Raw genomic sequence first — 23,063 nt, forward strand, 5'->3', positions numbered from 1 at the left:
GGAGTATTACATACTCTTAACCACCAACCATCTCCTCAGCCCCTAAGTTTTCTAGCTTTTTTTTTTTTTTTTTTTTTTTTGGTGGTGTAAGGGATCAAATCCAGGGTACTTCACTAAGCAATATACTCAGACCCTTCATTTGCAACTTCTAGAATCTTCTATGATCTATTTAACACCTTACCTTCTTCCCTGCCCCTCTCTCTCTGTATATTTTGCATTTTAAAGGTTTTGGTCTATTCCAGCTATCCTAAAAATTGAGAACTAAACACTAGGCCTTATACATGTCATGGAAGCCCTCCACCACTGACCTATAGTCCCTGGTTCATACACTGCCTTTTATAATGAAACGCACTTAACAAAACTACAGGCACACACCTGTAATACCAGCATTCAGGAGGCAGGACAGATGACTATGAGTTTTACACCTTGCTGAGCTACACAGAAGATCAGTTTCAGACTAACGACACTGCTATGAAGAACAAAGATGGCAGGACTACACCATGCCTAATGTCTCACAGTGCAAAATGGCTACAAATGTGTGAAAAGAGCCCCAATACGATGTTCATGAGTAACCTCATAGGATAATTTAAACAAAGCAAAATCTACTTTCTGCTTCGGTATTTTGTCTTTTTCCCTCCACTGTAAATCATAAATCATAGAGGGTAGACTTACATGAGATACAGCTTCTACCAATCTCTCCCTCTGACAAAACTCCTTATACACGAAAAAGTTTCACGCTTTTCTACAAAAGTAAAAAGTTTTCTGTAAAAGTATAAAATTCTATGAGTAAGGTTTTACAGGACTGGACATGGTAGAGCATGCCTTTAATCCCAACACTCTGGAGGCAGAGGCTGATGCTAAAAGGTTTTATAGAAATTTATACTGCACAGGGAATCATAGATTCTAATCTAATAATCTATTATGGTGGGCACAAAAGAACAAAGACTAGGAGAACTGAACTGTGCCTGTCTTGAAGATAACCTGGTTCTAATTATCTAATACATAGCACAGAGAAAAACTCATTTTTTTCCAATGGAAACATACCTAAAGCAGGCAGACCTTTCTAAAAGTGCCTGACCTTATCAGAAATGGAAAGGTTAGGGGGAATGTGTAACAAGTAAATAGAATGAAACTTTAAACCAGTATTGTTTAAAGCACTATCTGGGCTAAGTATTTAGTTGGTAAATGCTTGCCATACAGAACCAGAGGGACTGAATTCAAGCTACAGTCTCCCTGTGAAAAGGACAGGTGTGGAGCTGGTGCCTAAGAGATCAGCACTAGACGGTGAGGACAGGAGACGCACGCCTGGGCCTCACTAGAGGGTCACTCTGCTCTGGGTGAGCTCCGTGCCAGTAAGAGAGCTGGTCTCAAAGACTAGGTGGAGTCAGGTCAGGTGTACATCTTCAATCCCAGCACTCAGGAAGCAGAGGCAGGTGGATCTCTGTGAGTTCAAGGCCAGCCTGGTCTACATAATGAGCTCCAGGACAGCCAGGGCTATCTAGTGAGACCCTGCCTCAGGGAAAAAAAACAAAAAACTAAGGTGAACAGTGATTAAGGAAGACACCTGACACACTAGCACACCAAAAAAATAGATCTATCTGCTCTTATTTAGATTATTAAAAAGGGCTGTGTGTGGTGGCACACACCATTAGTCTCAGCACTTGGGAGGCAAGAGCAGGTGGATCTCTGAGTTCTAGGACAGCCTGGTCTACAAAACCAGTTCCAGGCACAGCCAGGGCTTTTAAAAAAAAAAAAAAAAAAAAAAAAAAAAGATTATTAAAAAGGAATAATTACACATCAACAGCTTTTTCAGGAGGTTCTTCCTCTTTAACAGGCAGTTCTATGGGCTTTGGTTCTTCTTCCTAAAACCAAATGAAACAACACAGTTAACATAAATCAAGACTATCCATTAAGAGCAAGGGGTTAGTGGTGCACACCTCTGGTCCCAGCACTTGGGAGGCAGAGGCAAGCAGATCTCTGAACTTGAGGCCAGCCTGGTCTACAGAGCAAGTCCCAGGACAGACAGAGCTGCACAGAGACAACAACAAGAGGCAGACAGATCTCTGTGAGGTTGAGGCCAACCTGGTCTACAAAGAGATTTCCAGGACAGCTAGAGCTGTTACAAAGAGAAACCCTGCCTTAAAAAAAAAAAAATGCGTTATAAAATAATAATAATAATAATAAAAAAAAAAAAAAAAAAAAAAAAAAAAAATGCTAACTGCTCTTCCCAAGGACCCAAGCTTGATTCTCAGTACCCATTTCAGGAGCTCCTAACTGCCTATGACTCCAGCTCCAGGGGATCTGAGGCCTCTGGCCTCCACAAGCGCTGCACCTACGTGAACATAACGGACCTACATAATAAAATAAAATCTTAAAGTTTTAAAAACAGAATACCCATTAGAGCCAGCAAGAGCAAGACGGCTGGTCAGCAGGCGAGACTCTGGTGGTGGTGTGCTCGTGCCGCAAGACCACCACAGCGCCGACGTCCAGTGCAAGCCACACAGGGGCTTACTGATAAGCAGCAAGCCCTGAGCTCTCAGCGTGAGGGGTTTTTAAAGGGAAAAACCTCAAGCAGGGTGGTACAAGCCTTTGCATCATATGATTGGGTGAGAGTGTGCAGCCTTTGAATTTACTGTTTGGGGGTGACAGTTATCTTTTTTGGGCAGGCCTGGACAAGTCCCAGGCTCTGTCCTTGAGCTGCTATGGAGACTGGCTGGCTGGCCTCACATGTTCACATTGACCATGCACATACAGCTCTAAGTTGGTGAGGGGGTCCCACAGTAAACTGGCTGAACCTTGAATAGTCAGAGTACGAGTATGTGCAGAGAGGGAGCTACTGCAAGGACTATCTATGTCTTTTGTTAACGGCCCTCCCAGAAACTGCTTGCTCAAGTCTCAGGAAACTGAAATTAAGGCCTGATCTCTGAGAGAAGACTGAGCAGCCTGTCATGGTGTCTGCGTAGTCCTTTCAGTAGTATCAACTTGAAATCCTGAGTTGGAACCAAGGAAAAGTCAGAATCAATGTGCTGATCTACAACCCAGCAGTCCTACAGCAAGAGGGATGGCTGAGACAAGAAGTATCTGGGTAAGCTAGCCTGGAAAACCCAGCTCAGCAAAAACAGTAAGAGAAGGTCCTGCCTCAAATAGAGCGGAAGAGAATAATCTAGAAAAGTTCTCCTTTCTATGTGCTTGAGCCCAGTATTTCACACACTTATACACACAATTTTTTTTCTTTGATCCCAGCACTTGGTAGGCAGAGGCAGGCAGATCTCTATGAGGAGTGGATGGGGGAGTAGACAGGAGGTGGGGGGAGAGAATGGGAAGAGAGGAGGAAGAGGAAACTGTGGTTGGTATGTAAAATAAATGAAAAAAATAAAAAAGGAAGGAAATAAATAAGGAAACAAACAAACAACAAGTAAAGAAAGAAGTTCGGGTTATCCTCAGCTACATAGCAAATATTAGGCCAGCCTGGGCTATGGGACCCTAGCTCAAAAACATTAAAGTTTATTAAGAAAATAAAGGAATTTCCACCGAGACAACATAAGAACTCGAAAATGAACCAGTCTTTGGTTCCTCTTAAGCACCTAAGAACCCAAAGGACCGACAATAAGCAATTTAGCCAAAGCAGTGGCACATGACCAGGCCAGTGACGACCTCCCACTCACCTCGGTCTCATCTCCCAGGACATCCTCTTCGTTAGCTTCCTCTTCAGCTAGAGAACATTGAAACATCCAGGTCAAGCCCTGATATAAAACCATCCTGATCACTGTGATAAGATAAAATTACAACCACTTTGCTTCCCAAAATTATATTCAATAATGATGATAGAACCAATCTTTACAAAATAAGCCATATTTAGAGAAGATAAAACCAGATCTCTATCTAATGTAAGTATAAAATTGAATTCCATCTGAACTGAATAACTAGATGCAATTAGATTGTAAGTAAGTCACACTATAAAATTAATTTAAAACTAATTAGGACAGGGTATAGTGGTGCATGCCTTGTAATCCCAGAATTTGGGAGATAGAGACAAATCAATTAGTAAATTCAAAGCCATTCTTGGTTACAGAAGCCAGCTTAGGCTGTATAACACCCTGTCTCAAATAAGCAACAAAAAAAGTGTGTGTGTGTGTGTGTGTGTGTGTGTGTGTGTGTGTGTAGATAACACAGTTCAATTCCCAGAACCCACATAAAAATGTCAAGCATGGTAGTGGTGGTAGACCTTGTAATCCCAGACCTGGGGAGCCAGGCAGCCAGATCCCAGGGACAGAGCCTGACTAAAATGACAAGGTGATGGTTCCTAAGAACAATACTCAAGCTGGACCTCTAGTGAGAGCAAGAGGGAGGAGAGACAGAGAGAGACAGAGCAAGAGTGTGTCACAGAATAACAAATATCTCTGAAAGTGGTGGAGGGCTAGAAAGATGCCTCCGCCATTAGTGGATCATAAGCAAAATAGCGAGAGACTTAGGAAAGGAGTTCTTTAAAACATAAGCAAACAAGCAAACAAAATGGTAGGTACTGAAGAGGTGGCTCAGAAGTTAAGAGTACTAATTAGATCCCAGCACCTAAATCGGGCAACTCACACTACCTGTGATCTCGGCACCAAGAAATCTGATACCTTCTACTGGCCTCCTTGGACACCCACACACATATACACGCACACACACAAAATAAGTGAAAAAATTATTTTCAAAACTATGCACTACTAAAGAATACCCAGGGGAAAAAACACAAAAGACCAATGACAAAGATATTTGTGTTTAAAACCAGCAAGGTACCCCATGCCTGCCATTCTAGCACTGGTGAGCAAGCAGCAAACCCAGCAAATCAGGAACAGAGATAGTTTAAACAGATCAGCAAAACTAGGCCGCTTGACAGGATAAAACCAAGTATATGTTTGTGTAGATAAAAGAACCCTGAGTGGGCTGGAGAGATGGCTCAGTGGTTAAGAGCACTTGCAGAGGACCTACGTTTGGTTCCCAGCATCTACATGACCACTCACAACCATCTACCTTTAACTCTAGTTCCAGGGGATCCAACACCCTTTTCTGGCCTCCTCAGGCACTAGGCACACACGCATATAAATGAAATAAAAATAATTTTTTCCTTTTAATTCTTTTAATCTTTTTTTAATGCATATGGGTGTTTTGCCTGTATGTATGTCTGTATACATGCATGTAGTGCCCTTGGTGGCCAGAAGGGGGGAATCGTCCCTCAGGACTGGAGTTAGAAAAGGTTGTGAACTGTTGTTATATCAGTGCTGGAAACTGAACTTGGGTCCTCTACAAGAGCAACTAGTGCTCTTAACCACCGAGCCAACTCTTTAGCTCCAAATAAAACCTTTTTAAAAATAAATATTTTTATTTTTTAAAGAAAAGAACCCTGGCTGATGGTGGCGGTGCACATCTTTAATCCCGGCAGTCAGGAGGTGGAGGCAGAGGCAGGCGGATCTCTGTGAGTTCAAGGCCAGCCTAGCCTACAAAGCAAGTTCCAGGACAGCCTGGGCTGTCACACAGAGAGACCCTGTCTAAAAAAAAAAAAAAAAAAAAAAAAAAAAAGAACCCCAAAAACCAAAAAAAGGAAAAGAATCCTGATATCCTAATATTTGTAAGGCAATTTTAGGAAGCAAGTTGGCAGTACTAAATTATATTAAGTATTTATACATTTGTGGATATATAATAATTACAATATTAATCTAGGTATATACTATATAATTTCACAAGCACATAGAGAAAAGTAGTTTATAAGAGAACCATACATCCTAACAATACTAATAATATGTAATGTACAGTATTATATATTACATACTTATACCACTAAATCACCTAGGGCTTGGAGGAAATACAGGTGTCTGTCTAGGAATGGAACAAAGAATGTGGTAACTTGGCCGGTGAGATGGCTCTGATATTTGCTACCAAGCTTCATAACATGAATTCAATCCCTGGGATCCACATGATAGAAGAGAACTGACCCTGCAAGCTGTCATCCACCAGACTTTGGGATGTGCACCATGGCATGTGTATACACACACACGTAAATGTAATAATTTTTTTTAAATGGGGTGGTTATATATCATAGAAAGCCACTCTAGAAATGGAATGAATAAAGCAAATAACCACAAAACCTCATGCCACAGATACAAGTTTTAGTTTATTTCTGTGTGTGGGTGTGTGTGAGTATGTATGTAGGTGAGTACACCTATGTATATGTGTGGAGTCCAGAAGAAGTTAAGCATCCTGCTCTAACATGGTCTGTCTCACATCCTTGAGACAGGGTCTCTCACTGAACCTGGAGCTTTCCAGCCACAAAGCTCCCAGGATCTGCCCACTGCTACTCCCCAGGGCTGAGGTTACAGACCTGTACGGATACCCAACTCCCACCTGGGTATTAGGGAACCAAACTCAAGTCCACATGATTATGCAGCAAGAGCCCTTACCCACTAGATCATCTTCCCAGATCTCCATGTATACAACTTAAAATAGTAATAATAATAATTAGAGAAAAAAGTGAGACATACCCATACCAATGATAGAAATTAAAATATTGTATTAGGCAACATATCTTATTTTGTATGTTGATTCTATATGTTTGTATCTATGTGATGCATGTGTATATGTGCACATGTATAGGCCATAAGGTGTTCTGCTCAACTGCTCTCCACCTTATTCTTTGAGATGGGGTGTCTCACTGAACCGGGAACTAGCCTGGTGGCAGCAAGCCTAAGGAATCCTCCTGTCTTCACACCCGCAGCACCCATAGGCTTGTGAGACTACATCCAGCGTTTACATGGGTGCTAGGATTCAAATCCAGGTCCCCATGCTTGCAAAGCAAATGCCCTTATCCACTGAGCCATCTCTCCAGCCCCTAAATGTATCTTGAATATATCAAATACATAAGAATGGGTGTCTAAGAGTATTCAAAGGAAATGAAATGAGGAATGGGAATACAAGAGAATAAATAAAAATTAGAAAGATGTGTACAAACTGAGATGATAAAATGCACCTTACTTTGGGGGGGGGCGGTATTTATTTTCAAGGTAGAATAGGGGGATATGATGTCCAGGAGGAACCAGAGATTACCTAGTTTAAGAATTTCAAAGGTCCAGACACTTGTCTTGATACTGTGAAAGATAAACACTTAGCTTTTGCAAACAGTGACTGTCCAAACATATTGTAGTCAACTTTTGCACAAGATAGATTAAAATTAAAGCCTTCAAACTCTTAAACTAGTAACAGCATGATAGCATTGTATATACATACATATATACATCACACACACACACACACACACACACACACACACACACACACATTAAAGGTATGGCCCCACCAAGTTGTTCAATTGGGCCTCAAACTTCGATTCTCTTGCCTCAGCTTCTCAAGCAGCTGAGATTACAGGACTGGCTAATTTTATAAATATTACTCATTTTATATATATGAGTATTCTGCCTGCATGTTATGTATATATATCATGTGCACCAGAAGAGGGCACCCGATCCTCTGGAACTGGAGTTGCAGATGGTTTGAGTCACGATGTGGGTATTTAGAATTGAATCCAGGTCCTCTGCAAGATCAACAAGTGCTCTAAACCACTGAGCATCTCTCCAGCCCCCTCCATGATAATTTTTAAATAACATGCGAAAATAATCACAGCCAAGTAGGCAACATGACAAGATCCTATCTCTTTAGTATAAAACAAATAAAAATATTTTAATACACACACATAGTTTTTTTTGAGACAGGGTCTCACTATATAGCTCTGGCTGACCTAGAACTCACTCTGTAGCCTAGGCTGGCCTCAAACTGATTCTCAGGCCTCAGCCTATTGGGTACAGAATTACAGACATGTACTACAACATCCAGCTCAGCCCGGTAGTATTTTTTGGGTTTTTTTTTTTTGTTTTGTGGTTTTTTGTTTGTTTGTTTGTTTTTGTTTGTTTGTTTTTTTGTTTTTTTTGAGATAGACTCTTACTTTGTAAATCAGATTGGCCTTGAACTTGAGGTGATCCTCCTGCCTCTGCCTCCCAAGTGCAAGGATTAGAGGCATGAGCCACCAGGACCATCTCTAAAAGTTTTCTTGATGTTGTTAATTTAGACCTTACATCACCAATGAATGACCTAAGAGAGGAAGAAATCTTTTCAGTGTCAGAGCTTGAAACTTACTGCTTCCCTCATATCATGTTCCCTCCACAAAGTACTCACCATGTTCTTCAAGATATGCCTGGAGCCTGTTGATAAGATCTTGTTTTATTCCCTTGGTCTCTAAACCACGAGCAAGACATTCTTGCTTTAGTTCAGCAAGCTGGGAAAAAACAAACAAACAAACAACTTTTTAAATTCCTATGAATGAAAAGAGGTAGTTCTCACAAGAGAGGGTAATGATAATGATGATGATAAAGGTCAATTCCCAACTTGCAATTATTATCCCTACCAAGACTCTGAATCCACAAAGGTAGCTTATTTTTTTCTTTAACAACATTCAATATACAATAGGACTTTCTAACATACATTGAAAAAAAAAATCACACTTAAGTAAAATTATAATCTATTTGTACAATTGTTCTTTTATTAACTAAGGGGGGCAGTTCTAAAAGATTACTCTGCCAATAACTGGGGAGGGGCGGGGAGGGGTTTTCAATCTTCAATCAGAAAATCCAGTGTCCTAAATGGAGACTGTCCCTACCATCCAGCTGTGGTTTGGTATGGCAAAAGTGTGTCTTCCCACACAGTTTGTGTTGGAAGCTTGGTCCTCAGTGTAGTCATGCTGGGACTATTAAGAGGTAGAGCAGCCTGACCTAGTGGCACACAATATTAATCTTACCAACTGTCCTGAATTCTCACTAACTGCCGGTTTTTGGTCCTGCCATGTAATCTCTCCTCAAAATTGCTGCCACCAGCCTGGTGGCAGTGGTAGCACATGCCTTTAATCCCAGCACTCGGGAGGCAGAGGCAGGCGGATCTCTTTGAGTTTGAGGCCAGCCTGGGCTACAGAGCGAGATCCAGAACAGGAACCAAAGCTACACAGAGAAATCCTGTCTCGAAAAAACAAACAAACAAACAAACAAAATAAATAAATAAAACAAATAAAAGTTGCTGCCACCATCATGTCATATACTATGACACTGATACCAGGGCAACACTATGCTACTGGGACTTTCAGTCTCCAAGTTTGGAAATAAATAAATCTCTGTTCTTTATTAAGTACAGCCTCAGGTATTTTGTCATAATGGTAGAAAATTGACTAATAAACACCTATTATCCCAAACACACATCTATAAAAATAATCATTGTAGAGTTAGATTGATGTGTTAGCTGGCTTAATGTCAACATGAACTAACTAAAGGCCTTATCTACATCACCACAGAAAGTAATTTAACAACCTCCCATAGCGTACTGTTTAGGTTTTTATTTTGCTGTTGCTGTGCTGTATATCAAATCCAGAACCTTAAACGGACTGAGCAATTACTCTATCTCTAGAACTATATATGCCCCAGCCCTATTAAAAATTTTAAGTCACACAGCAGCTATGATTTCCTGCACTAGATACGCACAAAACTGGACCACATCAGCTCTTGCCATGCAAGAGCAAGGGGATCCTCGGGATCCTCTCTGAGAATTTATACAGTTAATGGTCCATGGGGGGATTTCTTCAGTGGTGAAACCAATGGTAGCACTCATGTTCCCATAAAGAAACTCACTGGTGCTCTTATAGATAACCCTACCCAATGAAACTCACTGGGTCCAGGGGGAAAAAAAAAAACAAAATACAGAAGTAGAAGGGGGACTAGTTGGGAAGAGGAAGAGGATTAGTGGGAATTAGAAGGGGGCAAGAGAAGGTAGGGGTACCCAAATATGATCAAAATACATTATGTAAATATATAAAGATGCTACATGAGACTCATTTTTATAAACAACTAATATATGCTAATAAAAACATTGAAAAATATTAACATATGAAGCCAGATGGCAAAAAGACTGGAAATCCAACCCCATCAGGATTATCTGTAAGGGTCAGAGCACCCCTGAGAAATGCACATGATATACAATGTAGGAGCAGTACTTCCTACATAAGTGACTTAAAGGGAGCGTCACGATACTAGGAACTCAGGGCTTTTGAGCTATGGACTTATCCCAGTTCTGTCCGCACTCCATTGTTAGACATGCCTTCCTTTTTCTTAACAAACTGTCTCCATTTCTCCCAGACACACACTTTTTAAATCAGTGAAAATGTATACTTACCAATCTTACAGACTACAGAAGGAATGACGATGGGTAACTAACAGAACTAAGAGAGAGGACACCCACATCAGAAGTCTCAAAACTGCCTGCAACTCCAGCTACAGAGAATTTAACAACCTCTTCTTTCCTCCTTGGGGCTCTCTGGCCACCTGCATCACATGCACAAGGCCCGTACACAGACACATAATTAAAATTTTTTTTAAGTTTGCTGTGACATTATGCCTCCTAAGAACGTCAGAAGCTCCACTCAGAGCCTCGACATGACTGCCTAACAAGAACTGAACAAAGACAACAATAAACACACTAACATGGAGGGAGGGGCAAGTCTAGGAACCTCAACCCCACACACACAGAACTACAGGCAACTCAGGAAGGCTGAGAGTGGGAGACACCGTCTTCCCCAGAGAATGTAACAACTGTTTATCAATGCCAATGGTCAGCCCTGAAAACATGCACACAAGTAACATACAGACTGAGCAGGTTGTTCTTACGCATTTAGGTGTGTATATGTAGAAAGGCATATGCATGTAATAATAATGAAAAAAAGGGGCCATGAATTTGAAAAGGGGGTACATGGGAGAGTTTAGAGGGAGGTAAGGGAAAAGGTAAATAATGTAATTATATTATAATCTCAAAAACTAAAAGAAATATTTTTAAATTTAAAAAGAGGGGTATAACTCAATAAAAGTGACTTCTTGCTATATATGATGTCTTGGAATTGATCTTCAGTGCCACATGCATAAACAGACGGAGTGAGCTGGAGGAGCTGGCACATACATGCCTGTAATCTAGGACTCAGAGGATAGAAGCTGAAGAATCAGAAAAGGTCAAGGTATCCTTAGCTAGACAGTGAGTTTAAGACCAGCCTGAGTTATATGAGACCCTATCTCAAAAAATAAAAATAAAAGTAGATATATATGTGAAATCTTCTATTTACGATTCAAATCTTCAATCATACAAAAACTAGTAGAGGGCCGGATACATGATTCAACAGGTAAAGACACTTGCTGCCAAGCCTGATGAGGTGGGCTCCATCCCTGAGACCATGTGGCAGCGAGCTGTCCTCTAACCTCCACACGAGCTCCATACGCCCATGAACACACACACACACATACAAATTATTGTAAATGAATGAAGATTTGGCTCAACAGTTCATCAAAAAAGAAGAGCCAGAGGCTAGAGAGAAGGCTCAGTGATTTTGCTGCAGGGGGATTGGGGATTTAGCTCAGTGGTAGAGCCAAGGCCCTGGGTTCAGTCCTCAGCTGGGGGAGGGGGGGGGTTAGCTGCTCTTCCAGAGGACTCCGGTTCCCAACTCCTATGTTAGACAGTTCACAACTGCCTGTAACTCCAGATCCAGGGGATCCAACGCCCTCTTCTGGTCTCCACAGGCTCCTGCACACATGGCACACATGCACACAAATATATACACATGCACATAAATAGAAATAAAAATAAAGACAGTCAGGTGTGATGGCATATGTCTTTAATCCCAGTACTCAGGAGGCAGAGAGAGCTGGATTTCTATGAGCTCAAGGCCAATCTGGTACAGGCCAGCCAGGGTGACATAGTGGGACCCTGTCTCAAAAACAAAAAACAAACAAACAAAAAACATTCTGCTGGAGCTGGAGAAATGGCTCAGCAGTAAAGAAGACTCACTGCTTTTGCAGACGATGCAGGTTCAGTTCCCAGCACCCACATGGCTCACAACCATCTGTAAAGCCAGCTCCAGGAGGGATCCATCTCCCTCTTCTGGCCGCAAAGGGCACTGCACCAACATGGTGTACCCACATGGAGGCAAACCACTCATACACATAAAAATAAATATTAAGAACAAGCAAAAAGATAAGGACCTTACGGTTTTAGGGAAAGAAATTACCACCAAAAATGAGTAAAGAGTATACATAGCTGAAATTATAGATGCTTGATTAAAGTATGCAATACTTTCCTAAGATGGATATACACTCTTTAAAACACTTGTTTGTGTTCATGTTCATGCATAGAGGTGTGCACACACCCTACCACAATGTAGAGATCAGAGGACAACCCTGAGCGTCACTCTGTACCTTCCACCTTATGTGAGGCAGTCTCTCGTTTGCCACCGTACTCCAGGTTTACAGGCTGACAGCTTACAGCTTTAGGTGTTTTCCGCAATTATTTTCACTCTATATATTGAGACAGGATTTCTCACTTGAACTCAGAACTTGCTGTTTTGGACAGTCAATCTAGTCGCCAGCTTGCTCTGGGGAATCCTCATATAAGGCGAAAAGTAAATGAGGAAAATGTCTAAAGTCAACCTTGGGCCTCTACATGTATGAATGCATACACTATACATTCATATACATACACATACATACAAGAAGGATGGTGCTCAGTCTCAACAATGAGGTCACACTAAAAACAAGCTAGAGTTAAATTCCACCTTTACTACCTACATCTAGGTATTACTGGAAATTAATGTACAGTCTCTTATGCCTCAGTTTCCTTATCTATAAAATGAGAATACCAGTTTTATAGGATAATTATGAAAATTTAAACTAGTAAACCAAGCATAGTGGCTCATGCTTATAATCCTAACATTCACAGGTAGAGGCAGAAAGACCATGAGTTTAAGGAACAACAGAGTTCCAAGCCAGCCTAGGCTACATAGTTAGTAAGACTCTGGGTTTTTTATTGTTGTTTTTTCTAGGCAGGGTCTCTCTGTGCAGCCCTGGCTGTCCTGGAACTCACTCTGTAGACCAGGCTGGCCTCAAACTCACAGTGGCCTCAAACTCACAGAGACCCACCTGCCTCTGCTTCCTGAAGGCTGGGATTAAAGGCATGCACCACCACTCTGTTTTTCTGTTTTGTTTTGTTTTTAAATAACCTCTTTTATTGAGACTGAGTCTCTCTACATAGCCTTGGTTGTCTTCTAACTCACTATGTAGTCAAGGCTGGCCACAACAAACCCCAAGATTCACCTACCTCTGCTTCCCACATGCTGGGATTAAAAGTGTTTACACAAAGTAACCTGATGATCTGAGTACCCAAGTACCTACATAGTAAAAGGAGAGTCCTGACAGTTTTCTTTTGACCTCCGAATGTATGACATGGCACAACCCACCCTAACACATACATACATACACACACACACACACACACACACACACACACACACACACACACACACACACAAAGAATGGGAGGGCTGGCCGGGCGGTGGTGGCACACGCCTTTAATTCCAGCACTCAGGAGGCAGAGGCAGGCGGATCTCTGCGAGTTCAAGGCCAGCCTGGGCTACAGAGTGAGTTCCAGGAAAGGTACCAAAGCTACACAGAGAAACCCTGTCTCGAAAAAAACAAAAACAAACAAACAAAAAAAGGAATGTGAGGGCTAAGAGATGGTTCAGTGGTTAAGAGCACTGTTGGTTCTTCCAGAGGCCCAGGCTTGATTCCCAGCTCACAATTGGTCTGTTCCACCAAATCTACACCCTCCTGAAAGTGCTCACCTGACATGCCAGCCCAACAACCTGAAGTTCTACCCACTGATACCACTGAGGAAGAAGAGAACAAACTCCCCAAAGTTGTCCTTTGATGTCCACATGTATGCCACAGCACAGACAAGCCAACATTCAGACACATACACACAATAAATATAAAGTGAAAATGTAAAAGAAATTTAACATGAATTCTGGAGACACTGCTTGGACTGACAAACCACTTATTAGTTGCAATAAGTGAACTAGGGCAAATTAATCAATTACTATATCGGCCTCAGTTTTTCTTTTGAAATGAGGATCTAGAGGCATTTTACTTTACAGAGTTATTATGAGAATAAAATCAGCTAATATATATAAATGTCATCAATTGGTGTTTGCCACACAGCAAATATGTCAGCAAATAAAGAACAGATTCATTTTGAAGAAATAACTTATGCACAGTAGTTGGAGGGTGACAGTGTAGAATGAAGAGATTAGCAGAGATAATAAAAAGGCCCTCTGAGGCAGAAGGGACTATTGTAATAGTCCTAACAGAGCAGTCTTTCCTCTAGAGCCCATCCTCAGCACTGCCAAAAGAACACAAACTGATCAGGTCAGTCTCCTCCTCTCAGTTTTTCAAAAGCTTCCCTACCTATGCTACAGCCACAAGAATAAAACTGCTCAAGGCTACAAAGACAGATGACTGAGTAGTTAACAGAACTCCTGCCTCCTACTGAACAGGTTACACCTCATGAAATCCCAACACCTGAGAGGTGATGGAGCCAAGGGGATCATAAATTCTAACCCAATGTGGGCTATATAGCACTGTTTTACACACACACACACACACACACACACACACACACACACACACACACACACAAACTGCTTATACAACTTAAGAAGACTCTTTTTAGCCAGGCAGTGGTGGCCCATGCCTTTAATCCCAGCACTCAGGAGGCTGAGCCAGGTGGATCTCTGTGAGTTCGAGGCCAGCCTGGTCTACAGAGAGTTCCAGAAAACCAGGGCAGTTACAGAAAGAAGGTTCTTCTGAGGTTCACCTTGAGCCTAAGGTTAGTCTGGGGTAGAGAGAAGCCCTATCTTAACCTAAAAAAAAAGACAAGAGGGTTTGAATAGTTCAGCAGGACCTGACCTTTGATCCCTGGAGCCCACCTAAACTCAGATGAGGTCGCATGTAATCCTAGCACTCCTACAGTGGAGGCAGACACAGAAAAGTCCTCAGAAGCTGGGAGGCCAACTTGCCTGGCATAGGCAGCATGAAACAAGAGATCCTGTTTCAAACACAGTGGTAGGTAAAAATGGGCACTAGAGATTGCCTTCTAACTTCCACAAATGCGCATGCCTGCATTCATACAAAGGAACACACAAAGATTAAAGAACAAATAACAAGAACCCCACCCTCAACACTACTCCAATTTACTTTTATAGCCACAGTTTCACTAACTTTCCGAACCATCAGCAACATCAATGTTGACATACTTCATGTTTCAATAACGCAAATACTTCACTGTTCTCAACACTATGACACTATTATATACCTTCTGGTTCTCTCCACCTTTTATCATGATTAGTTATAAATCTGGTTGTTATACTTCAAGACATTCTCAACTACAATTCAGTCTTTCCAACTGAGTCAGAAGGACTACATTGCCACCAACTTTTCAGAAATTTGCACTTGATAAGGACTTACGTATCAATGCAGATGTTTTAACCCTTCATACTTCAAAGTTTGTTCCTTTCCTCTGAACTAAAGTCCCAATTTCTCTTTATAAAAATGGAAAGAACTTTGGTTTTTTGAGACAGGGTCTTTCCATGTCACCTTGGCTGTCCTGGAACTCACTATGTAGACCAAGCTAGCCTGGAATTCACAGAGATCCACATGTCTCTGCTTCCCAAGTGCTGGACTAGAGACATGCACCACAATGCCAGGTTTCCAAAGAGTTGGCTTTTTTTTTTGGGGGGGGGGGGGGCACAGAGGAAGTTCAAATCAGGTTTTTTCTGTGTTTAGCCCAAGTTGTCCTGGAACTTAATTCTGTAGACCAGGCTGGCCTCAAACTCACATAGATCTGCCTGCCCCTGCCTCCCAAGTACTGGGATTAAAGGTGTACACCACCATGAGTTCAAGGCCAGCCTGGTCTACAAAGTGAGTTCCAGGACAGCCTCCAAAGCTACACAGAGAAACCTTGTCTGGGGGGTGGGGGTGGGAAGGACCACCACTCCCCAGTGGAAAGTGTTTTTCTTTTTCTTTTTCAGCTGATAATGTGGCACCTACCTTTAAGCCCAGCACTGGGAGACGGAGGCAGGCAGATCTCAGTGAGTTCTAGGCCAGCCTAATCTACATATCAAATTCTAAGCCAGCAAAAGCTACATAGTCCCTGTTTCAAAGACAAATGAAATAAAATAAAAACTCTAAGTCAATCCAAAAAGTTAGACTACTTAATCAAGATCAACATTAGAGTCTAACATTGTCTTCAAAGCCAGAATTTATATGGGTTCTTAACCAGAGGTCTACGGACTCCTCAGGGCTACCAGGTAATTTTATGGAGCCCCTTACATTGCATGCAAAGTACTGTACATGCCTGTTTCTGGGGAGAAGGTCCGTACCTTTCATCAGAGTTTCAAAGATATCTGTGACCTCCAAAAGTTTAAGGAGTGCTCTAGAGAAAAAGCAAAGACAAGCAAATGTGATTAAAGAGTGAGTCCTGCTAGGCCTCAGGAGCGCCTCATGTGCTCTGCAGACTACAGCACCTGAAATCAGGTCAGAAGACATTAGATGGATGTATTCAACCAAATGCAAGTTTATTGAAGTAACAAATATTAGTATGCTGGAAGGAAGAACTCCTTAAGCAAATATAATATCCATAAAGGAAAGTCATAGAACAACTAGTGACTTACTCCAAGATTTAAAAAGGGGAATGAACAAGAAAATATATCACACTAATTTTTAATCTCTTTCACCTAAAAATTAATTTTCTGTGTATATTTTATAATATGTATAACAGTACAGAACTACATAACTTATACAGATAAATAAAATGGAGGTAGTTGCTAAATTTTTCTTACTTGTTCAAGTAATCATTAGGAAACCACTGATAATTCATTTCAGCACCATCAATTAACAGTAACTAAAATAACATGAAATCCACTAATGAGGTTGAGAGTACAATAGTTAAGAAACATATTTGCTGTCAAAAGGTCATATCACCTGAACAGATTAAATTATAGGGACTTTTTCTTCTTTTTCTTTCTTTTTTTTTTTTTTTAAGATTTTATTTATTATAAATACAGTGTTCTGTGTGCATGCTTTGCAAGCCAGAAGAGGACACCAGATCTCATTACAGATGGTTGTGAGCCACCATGTGGTTGCTGGGAATTGAACTCAGGACCTCTGGAAGAGCAGCCAGTGCTCTTAACCTATGAGCCATCTCTCCAGCCCACAGGGACTTTTTCTACACACACTTCACACTTACACTTTTTAAGAAGGACAAAAAAATCTCAACAATTATTAAGGTTTTTTTCAAGATTAAAAATGATTCCCCCCCTCTCTCTCTCTCTTTCTCTGTGTGTGTGTGTGTGTGTGTGTGTGTGTGTGACACACACAGGAGCAGGTGCCTAAGGACACATGAAGAGAGGATCAGTTCTCTTGGAGCCGGTGTCCAGGTGGTTGTGAGCCACTTGACTTGGGTGCTGGAAACCAAACGCAGGTCCTCCAGAAGAGCCAGTGCTCCTAACCACTTCTCCAGACCCAATCACCACCAACTTTTAAGAAAAAAAGAAGTTTTCAGGGCTGGAGAAATGGCTCAACAGTTCAAGAGCACTGGCTGTTCTTTCAGAGGACCCGGGTTAAATTCCCAGGGCACACGGAGCCTAACAACTGTCTGTAATTCTGCAGGCACACAGACATACATACAAGCAAAATGCCCGTACACATAATCTTTTTGAAAAATTATCTCAATACAATAATTAAAATAAAACAACAAAACAAAACAAACCAGGCATGATGGTGAATGCCTTTAATCTCAACACTTGGGAGGCAGAGATAGGAGGATCTTTGTGAACTCCAGGCCAGCTAGAGCTACATAGTGAGATCCTGTTTCAATAAATAAATAAATAGAACAGTTTTTAATTTTTACTGAGTAAGTTTGATTTGTACCAGGTTTCCAGGATAAGGTGACCAAAACAACTAACGGCAAAGCTACTTGTGAAAACACAAACAATAATCAACATGGTTTCTTAATTCTTCCTAAAAAGAATCACTGTCCTAACAGAACAATCATCGAAGTGTAAGTCTAAGAAAAGTATGATTACCAAAATTTAAACTCAAAACAGGACCTGTGGTTCGGAATGTCACCAAGAAGTGGCACCAAGGAAAGATGGCTCAGCGGTTAAGCGCATTTACTGCGCCAGGCGGCGGGGGCACACGCCTTTAGGCAGGGGCCAGCCTGGGCTACAGAGCGAGATCCAGGACAGGCACCAAAACTACACGGAGAAACCCTGTCTCGAAAAACAAAACAACAACAACAAAGAGAAATAGCTCTTGTAGAGGAGCCCAATTCTCTTCTCAGCGCCCACATCAGGCTGCTTACAACTGCCTGTAACTCCAGCTCCAGGAGATCCAACCCCCTCTTCCAACCTCCTCGGGCATACAGTCACACAGACACAGACACGTCAATAACAAACACAGATTAAACAAAATAATAACAGCACCAAAAGACCCAGGGTCCTTCCCAATGACAGAGAGGACAAGCAAAATCCTAATGTTTTCTAACGTGCTTCATCTATTTCCAAGATACTACAGCTACACCTCCTCTCTAGGGAGGGCGGCCGGCTGAGAACCTCCGGAGAAAACTCACTTTTCGGGCTAACGTGGTCGTCACTCCACACTCTCGAGCTGCCTCTCCCCCCGACTTCCTATCTGAAGGCCTCTCTGGTTTCAGACTTGGAGGCCGGGGGCGTCACCCCGCTAGTTAAGGAGGATGGGGACACGCTCGGGAAAACGCACGCCAACGAGGGGTCTCAGCTTCGGGGCTGGAGGACACAGCACACCATGAGCAGAAAAACCTAACTCGGGGTCCGCGTGGGCCACGGGCGAAGGACCACTGACGTAATGCGGGTCTAATGAGAAAAGAGGGGCGCACACGCCCGCGGGCGCTCCACAGCCGAGCGGGGAGGGGGACGGACAACAAGGCAACGGGCAGAGAGCCGAAACAACGGGTAAGGACAGCGCTCCAGCCCTGAGGAGAACGGGGTTGCGAGGCGGGCCTAGGGAAGGAGGCACAGGACTGCACCGGGCGCCGGGAAGGAATGTAAGCGCCCAGTCGGGAGCCGCGCGGGCGGCGGGCGGCGCAGGACGCCGTGCAGACCTCGGCCTCCAGGAAGCCGCACCCCGGCCTCCCGGTAACGTACCTTCAGCTTGTGCAGCTCCACCGTCTCGGCCGCCATCTTGCTGTGCTTACCCCAGACCCGGCGCGGCCCCGCCAGGAGCCCAGGCCGTCCAGCCAATCGCCGTCGCTCTTACTCCACCCCACACCAACGGCTCTCCCCATTAGTCAAGGGCGGCGTCGCTCTCACGCCTCTCGGCCGCTTCGCACGGCCCCCCGAGAAGGCGGACCCGGCGGAGGGCGGGGCTTGCGCGGCCTAACACGCTGGAAAAGGCGGCCAACCGCAGGTCCGCACCGCAGAGCCGACCAATGGCGGGGGCGGCGCCGGCTCCGCCCCACCAATAGGAGAGCGCGGACGGGCGAAGGGCGGCCACTTCCTGGAGACCCAGGTGTGGAGCCCTGGCCGCGCCCCCGCCGGACGGGCTTCCGAAGCTGGCAGGTAGGGGCTGCGCGGCTTGAGAAGGCTTCCGAGCGGCACTGGTGGGGGAACCGGGAGGGGCGGCGGAGATGCGAGTCCCCGTGAAGACGTGCCAAAGTGGGGCTCTGGGAGGAGCCTAGGCGGACTCGGCCCTTGATTCGGGGACTGTGGGGACAGGCAAGAGCAGGTTAAGAAATAGGCGTTTGCGTTAGCAGGAGTGTGAACGCCAAGAGCCCTGGAAGGGTGAGGGCTCCATTTCTTGAGGGGCTGAGCTCAGGTCCCTTCCTAGACTAAGTAAAAAACCGCGTAAGTTCTTGGAGCCGAAGCTACTGGCTGTTGACAGCCATAAGGGTGAGAGACGGAACAGGCGAGCCCCAGAAAAAGATGGGGACGGAAGTAGCTTTATCCTGGATGCCTTCTTACTGGCCCCTTGATTAACTGCGTAGCTTTCTTGTGGAACTCTGGGTGTGGGTGACCTCTTTATGACTCAATAACTTCCTCAAGAAGGTAAATTAAAATACTCCCAACTCCCCTGATGCTTCAAGTGAACGTCACAGTCTAAGCTTACTGTTTCATGTTACAGTTGAAGTGTACAGATGGGAGTAAAAATCACCATGTTTCTATCGTAGGAAGGACCTTTTTTTCTTTCTTAAAAACCAAACAAACCACTTGTGTGGGTATGCACGAACGACGGCAGGTATGGAAGTCGGGACAGCTTGCAGGAGTCTCTGCTTCCACTGTGGGTCCGGGGGATCCACCTCAGGTCTTTAAGCTTGGTGGCAAATGCCTTTCTTTTCCAGCTTAGCCCTCTTGCTTTCTTGTTTGTTTTGGAGAAATGATCTCACGACTGTCCTCATGCCTCAAACACCTCCCAAGTACGGGGATGACAAGCATGAGCCACCACACCCAGCTGCTTCCGTCTTCTCGAGTTTTAACAGTCTTCAGTTTTCCCTTTTTTGCATGCTAGGGGAATTCTTTCATTCCCAAGAGTTGAGGGGATCTGGGCTTTTCAGGAGACAGCTGGGGAACAAGCTCAATCAGGGTTAAGAGGAGACTGAGTTCAACTCCTGCCTGACCCTCACTGTGGTAGGATGAATGTGGGGGTGGCACACAGCGAAGTGAACCCCAACACTCGAGTGATGAATAGTCGGGGCATCTGGCTGGCCTACATCATCTTGGTAGGACTGCTGCATGTGGTTCTGCTCAGCATCCCTTTCTTCAGCATTCCTGTTGTCTGGACCCTGACCAACGTCATCCATAACCTGGTGAGCACTGAACCACACCCTTGTACCCAACCCAGGTCTATCCCAACCAAAACAAAGTAAAGTCACCAACTGTTTGGGAATTTATGTCTTCCTTTTGGGATCTTAGCATAATTCTTGATCCGAAGGACTACTTTCTAGCCCTCATTCTGTCCCTTTCCTTCCCAGGCAATGTACATCTTCCTACATACAGTGAAAGGGACACCCTTCGAGACCCCTGACCAAGGAAAGGCTCGGCTGTTGACACACTGGGAGCAGATGGACTATGGGCTACAGTTTACCTCCTCCCGGAAGTTCCTCAGCATCTCTCCTATTGTACTGTGAGTCTGGGGCTAGAGGAGATGCTGGTCACAAGCGGCCTACGGCCAGGGAAGATGAGCTAGGGTGGGGAAATGGCTCAGTCAGTCACGTGCTCACCACACAGGCATGACGACCTGAGTTCAGTCCCAGCACACACGTAAAAGCCAGATGGGGCCACACAGAACCACGGGTGCCTAGAAGTGCAGCACTGACGAGCTGGTGGCAGGGAGATCCCTAGGGCTTGCTAGGCAGCTAGCTTAGCCAAAGTACTGCACTTCAGAGTCAGTAAGAAACCCCACCTTAAAACAAAGGTGGAGGAGAGCCATCGAGGAAAAACATGTTGACCTCCGATCTCCAAGCATGAACATGTACCTACATATACAAACACACACACACAGAGTGTGTATGGACTAGTATACTAGTCCTAAGCCTACAGAGTATTATAAAGTACAAGGTAATAGTCAAGCATTCCCTGCTGGTTCCATGGTAATAAGGAAAGGGAGAAGGGACTGAAAATAAACCAAACTCCTGTCTAAATCCAAGTGATTTTACAATCACAAAAGAAGCAAATAGGTAAAGGCAGAATTGATATTAATGGTTAAAAGGTAAAACTGATTTGGGGAAAGGAAGCAAAGGGGATCCAAAAGTCATACAGGTGCTGGGGGGTGGTGGTGGTGGTGGTGGTGGTAGTGGTGGTGGTGGTGGTGGTAGTAGTAGTGGTGGTACACGCCTTTAATCCCAGCACTTGGGAGGCAGAGGCAGGCAGATCTCTATAAATTAGAGGCCAGCCTGCCAGTCTATAGAGCAAGTTCCAGGACAGCCAGAGCTACATAGAGAAACCCTGTCTCAGAAAAAAAAAAAAGTCATACAGGCTGAAACAGCTTTGGCTGTCATTTGCAATTTATCATTAACAATTAGCAAACAGGAGTTGGGGATTTGGCTCAGTGGTAGAACGCTTGCCTAGCAAGCACAAGGCCCTGGGATTAGTCCTCGGATTAATCCCTGGGATTAGCAAACAATATGATTTATAATGTCTAGTTTTATCCTAAACCTCATATTAAATACTGTTGATTTAGTTAAAGTAGTTTTGGACTGCAAAGGACTATATGCAATAAAACTAGTAATTCAAAATAGAAAAAAACAATCACTGGAAAGGCATGAATGTGGGTGTGGAAGGCCAACCTTGGTCATCCTATTTTCTTCTCCCTAGCTACCTGCTGGCCAGCTTCTACACCAAGTATGATGCTGCTCATTTCCTCATCAACACTGCCTCACTGCTCAGCGTACTGCTGCCTAAGCTACCCCAATTCCACGGGGTTCGTCTCTTTGGAATCAACAAATACTAAAAGATGGGTTGAGAGTTCTGCAGGCATTGAGGGAAGGCACTGGAACAAAGAGATAATGGTTTCTGTTTCTTCTGTATCTTGGAAGCCTGAGAGATAAGACAAACCCTTCTAAACTCCAAGGAGGAAGAAATTGAAAAATGGGGTTCCTGGGCCCAGCCTTAATAGGGTCAGGATTCTCTGACTCAGGGAAGGTGGATGAGGTTAAGGGCCACACCATTCTTCTCTGTACAGCACGAAGCCATCCAGGCAGCTTGTCTGGTGATTATGTTTTCCATGTCTTCCAAACCTACCACCTTCAAGTTCTGTTTGCTGTATATTTTCCTTAAAATAAAGTCTTTTCAGTTGTGACTGAAATTTGATAAGCAAGAAGAACAGAGAGATGTTCTCATAATGCTGGGGAGGAAATACGGAATCCTGACTTACTATAAAAAATTTAAGCAAATTTTTATCACTACTCCTTTGATCCAATATGGGGTACCCTTCACTCTCAGCTAACAGCAAGGAAAGAATCCTCAAAAAAGAAAAAAGTGCTCCTGAGCTGGTGTGGTGGCACAGGCCAGCCCTCAGGAGGCAGAAGCAGAAGAATCACTGCAAGCTGGAGGCCAGCCTGGGCTACATAGTAAGACTGTCTCCAAAAGA

The 23,063-nt window shown here is 43.7% G+C and overlaps 2 protein-coding genes across 4 annotated transcripts in view; one reads left to right on the top strand and one right to left on the bottom strand.

The window, feature by feature from the left end:
* The window catches only part of Sarnp (SAP domain containing ribonucleoprotein), a 59,395-nt gene extending 40,134 nt beyond the window's left edge, over positions 1 to 19,261 (bottom strand). For both annotated transcript variants that reach the window (XM_042263524.2, XM_042263523.2), the window contains exons 1-4: positions 19,124 to 19,261; positions 8,206 to 8,305; positions 3,666 to 3,712; positions 1,795 to 1,862 (exon numbers count right to left, since the gene is read on the bottom strand). In XM_042263524.2, the coding sequence (XP_042119458.1) occupies positions 1,795 to 1,862; positions 3,666 to 3,712; positions 8,206 to 8,305; positions 19,124 to 19,159 (251 nt within the window). In that variant the 5' untranslated portion in view covers positions 19,160 to 19,261. The remainder of the gene's footprint in view (positions 1 to 1,794; positions 1,863 to 3,665; positions 3,713 to 8,205; positions 8,306 to 19,123) is intronic.
* A 143-nt stretch (positions 19,262 to 19,404) lies between these two features.
* Ormdl2 (ORMDL sphingolipid biosynthesis regulator 2) lies at positions 19,405 to 22,796 on the top strand. 2 transcript variants are annotated; one of them, XM_016005871.3, is made up of 4 exons: positions 19,405 to 19,537; positions 20,607 to 20,781; positions 20,947 to 21,098; positions 22,289 to 22,796. In XM_016005871.3, exons 2-4 carry the CDS (start codon positions 20,608 to 20,610, stop codon positions 22,422 to 22,424), a joined length of 462 nt encoding a protein of 153 aa, XP_015861357.1. In that variant the 5' UTR covers positions 19,405 to 19,537; position 20,607; the 3' UTR covers positions 22,425 to 22,796. The 2 variants fall into 2 exon arrangements, with proteins under 2 accessions (XP_015861357.1, XP_042119468.1); XM_042263534.2 differs by lacking the exon at positions 19,405 to 19,537 and adding an exon at positions 20,151 to 20,213.
* The last annotated feature ends 267 nt before the right edge of the window (positions 22,797 to 23,063 follow it).

This window comes from Peromyscus maniculatus, chromosome 18, assembly GCF_049852395.1.
Source record: "Peromyscus maniculatus bairdii isolate BWxNUB_F1_BW_parent chromosome 18, HU_Pman_BW_mat_3.1, whole genome shotgun sequence".
Lineage (NCBI taxonomy): Eukaryota > Metazoa > Chordata > Mammalia > Rodentia > Cricetidae > Peromyscus > Peromyscus maniculatus.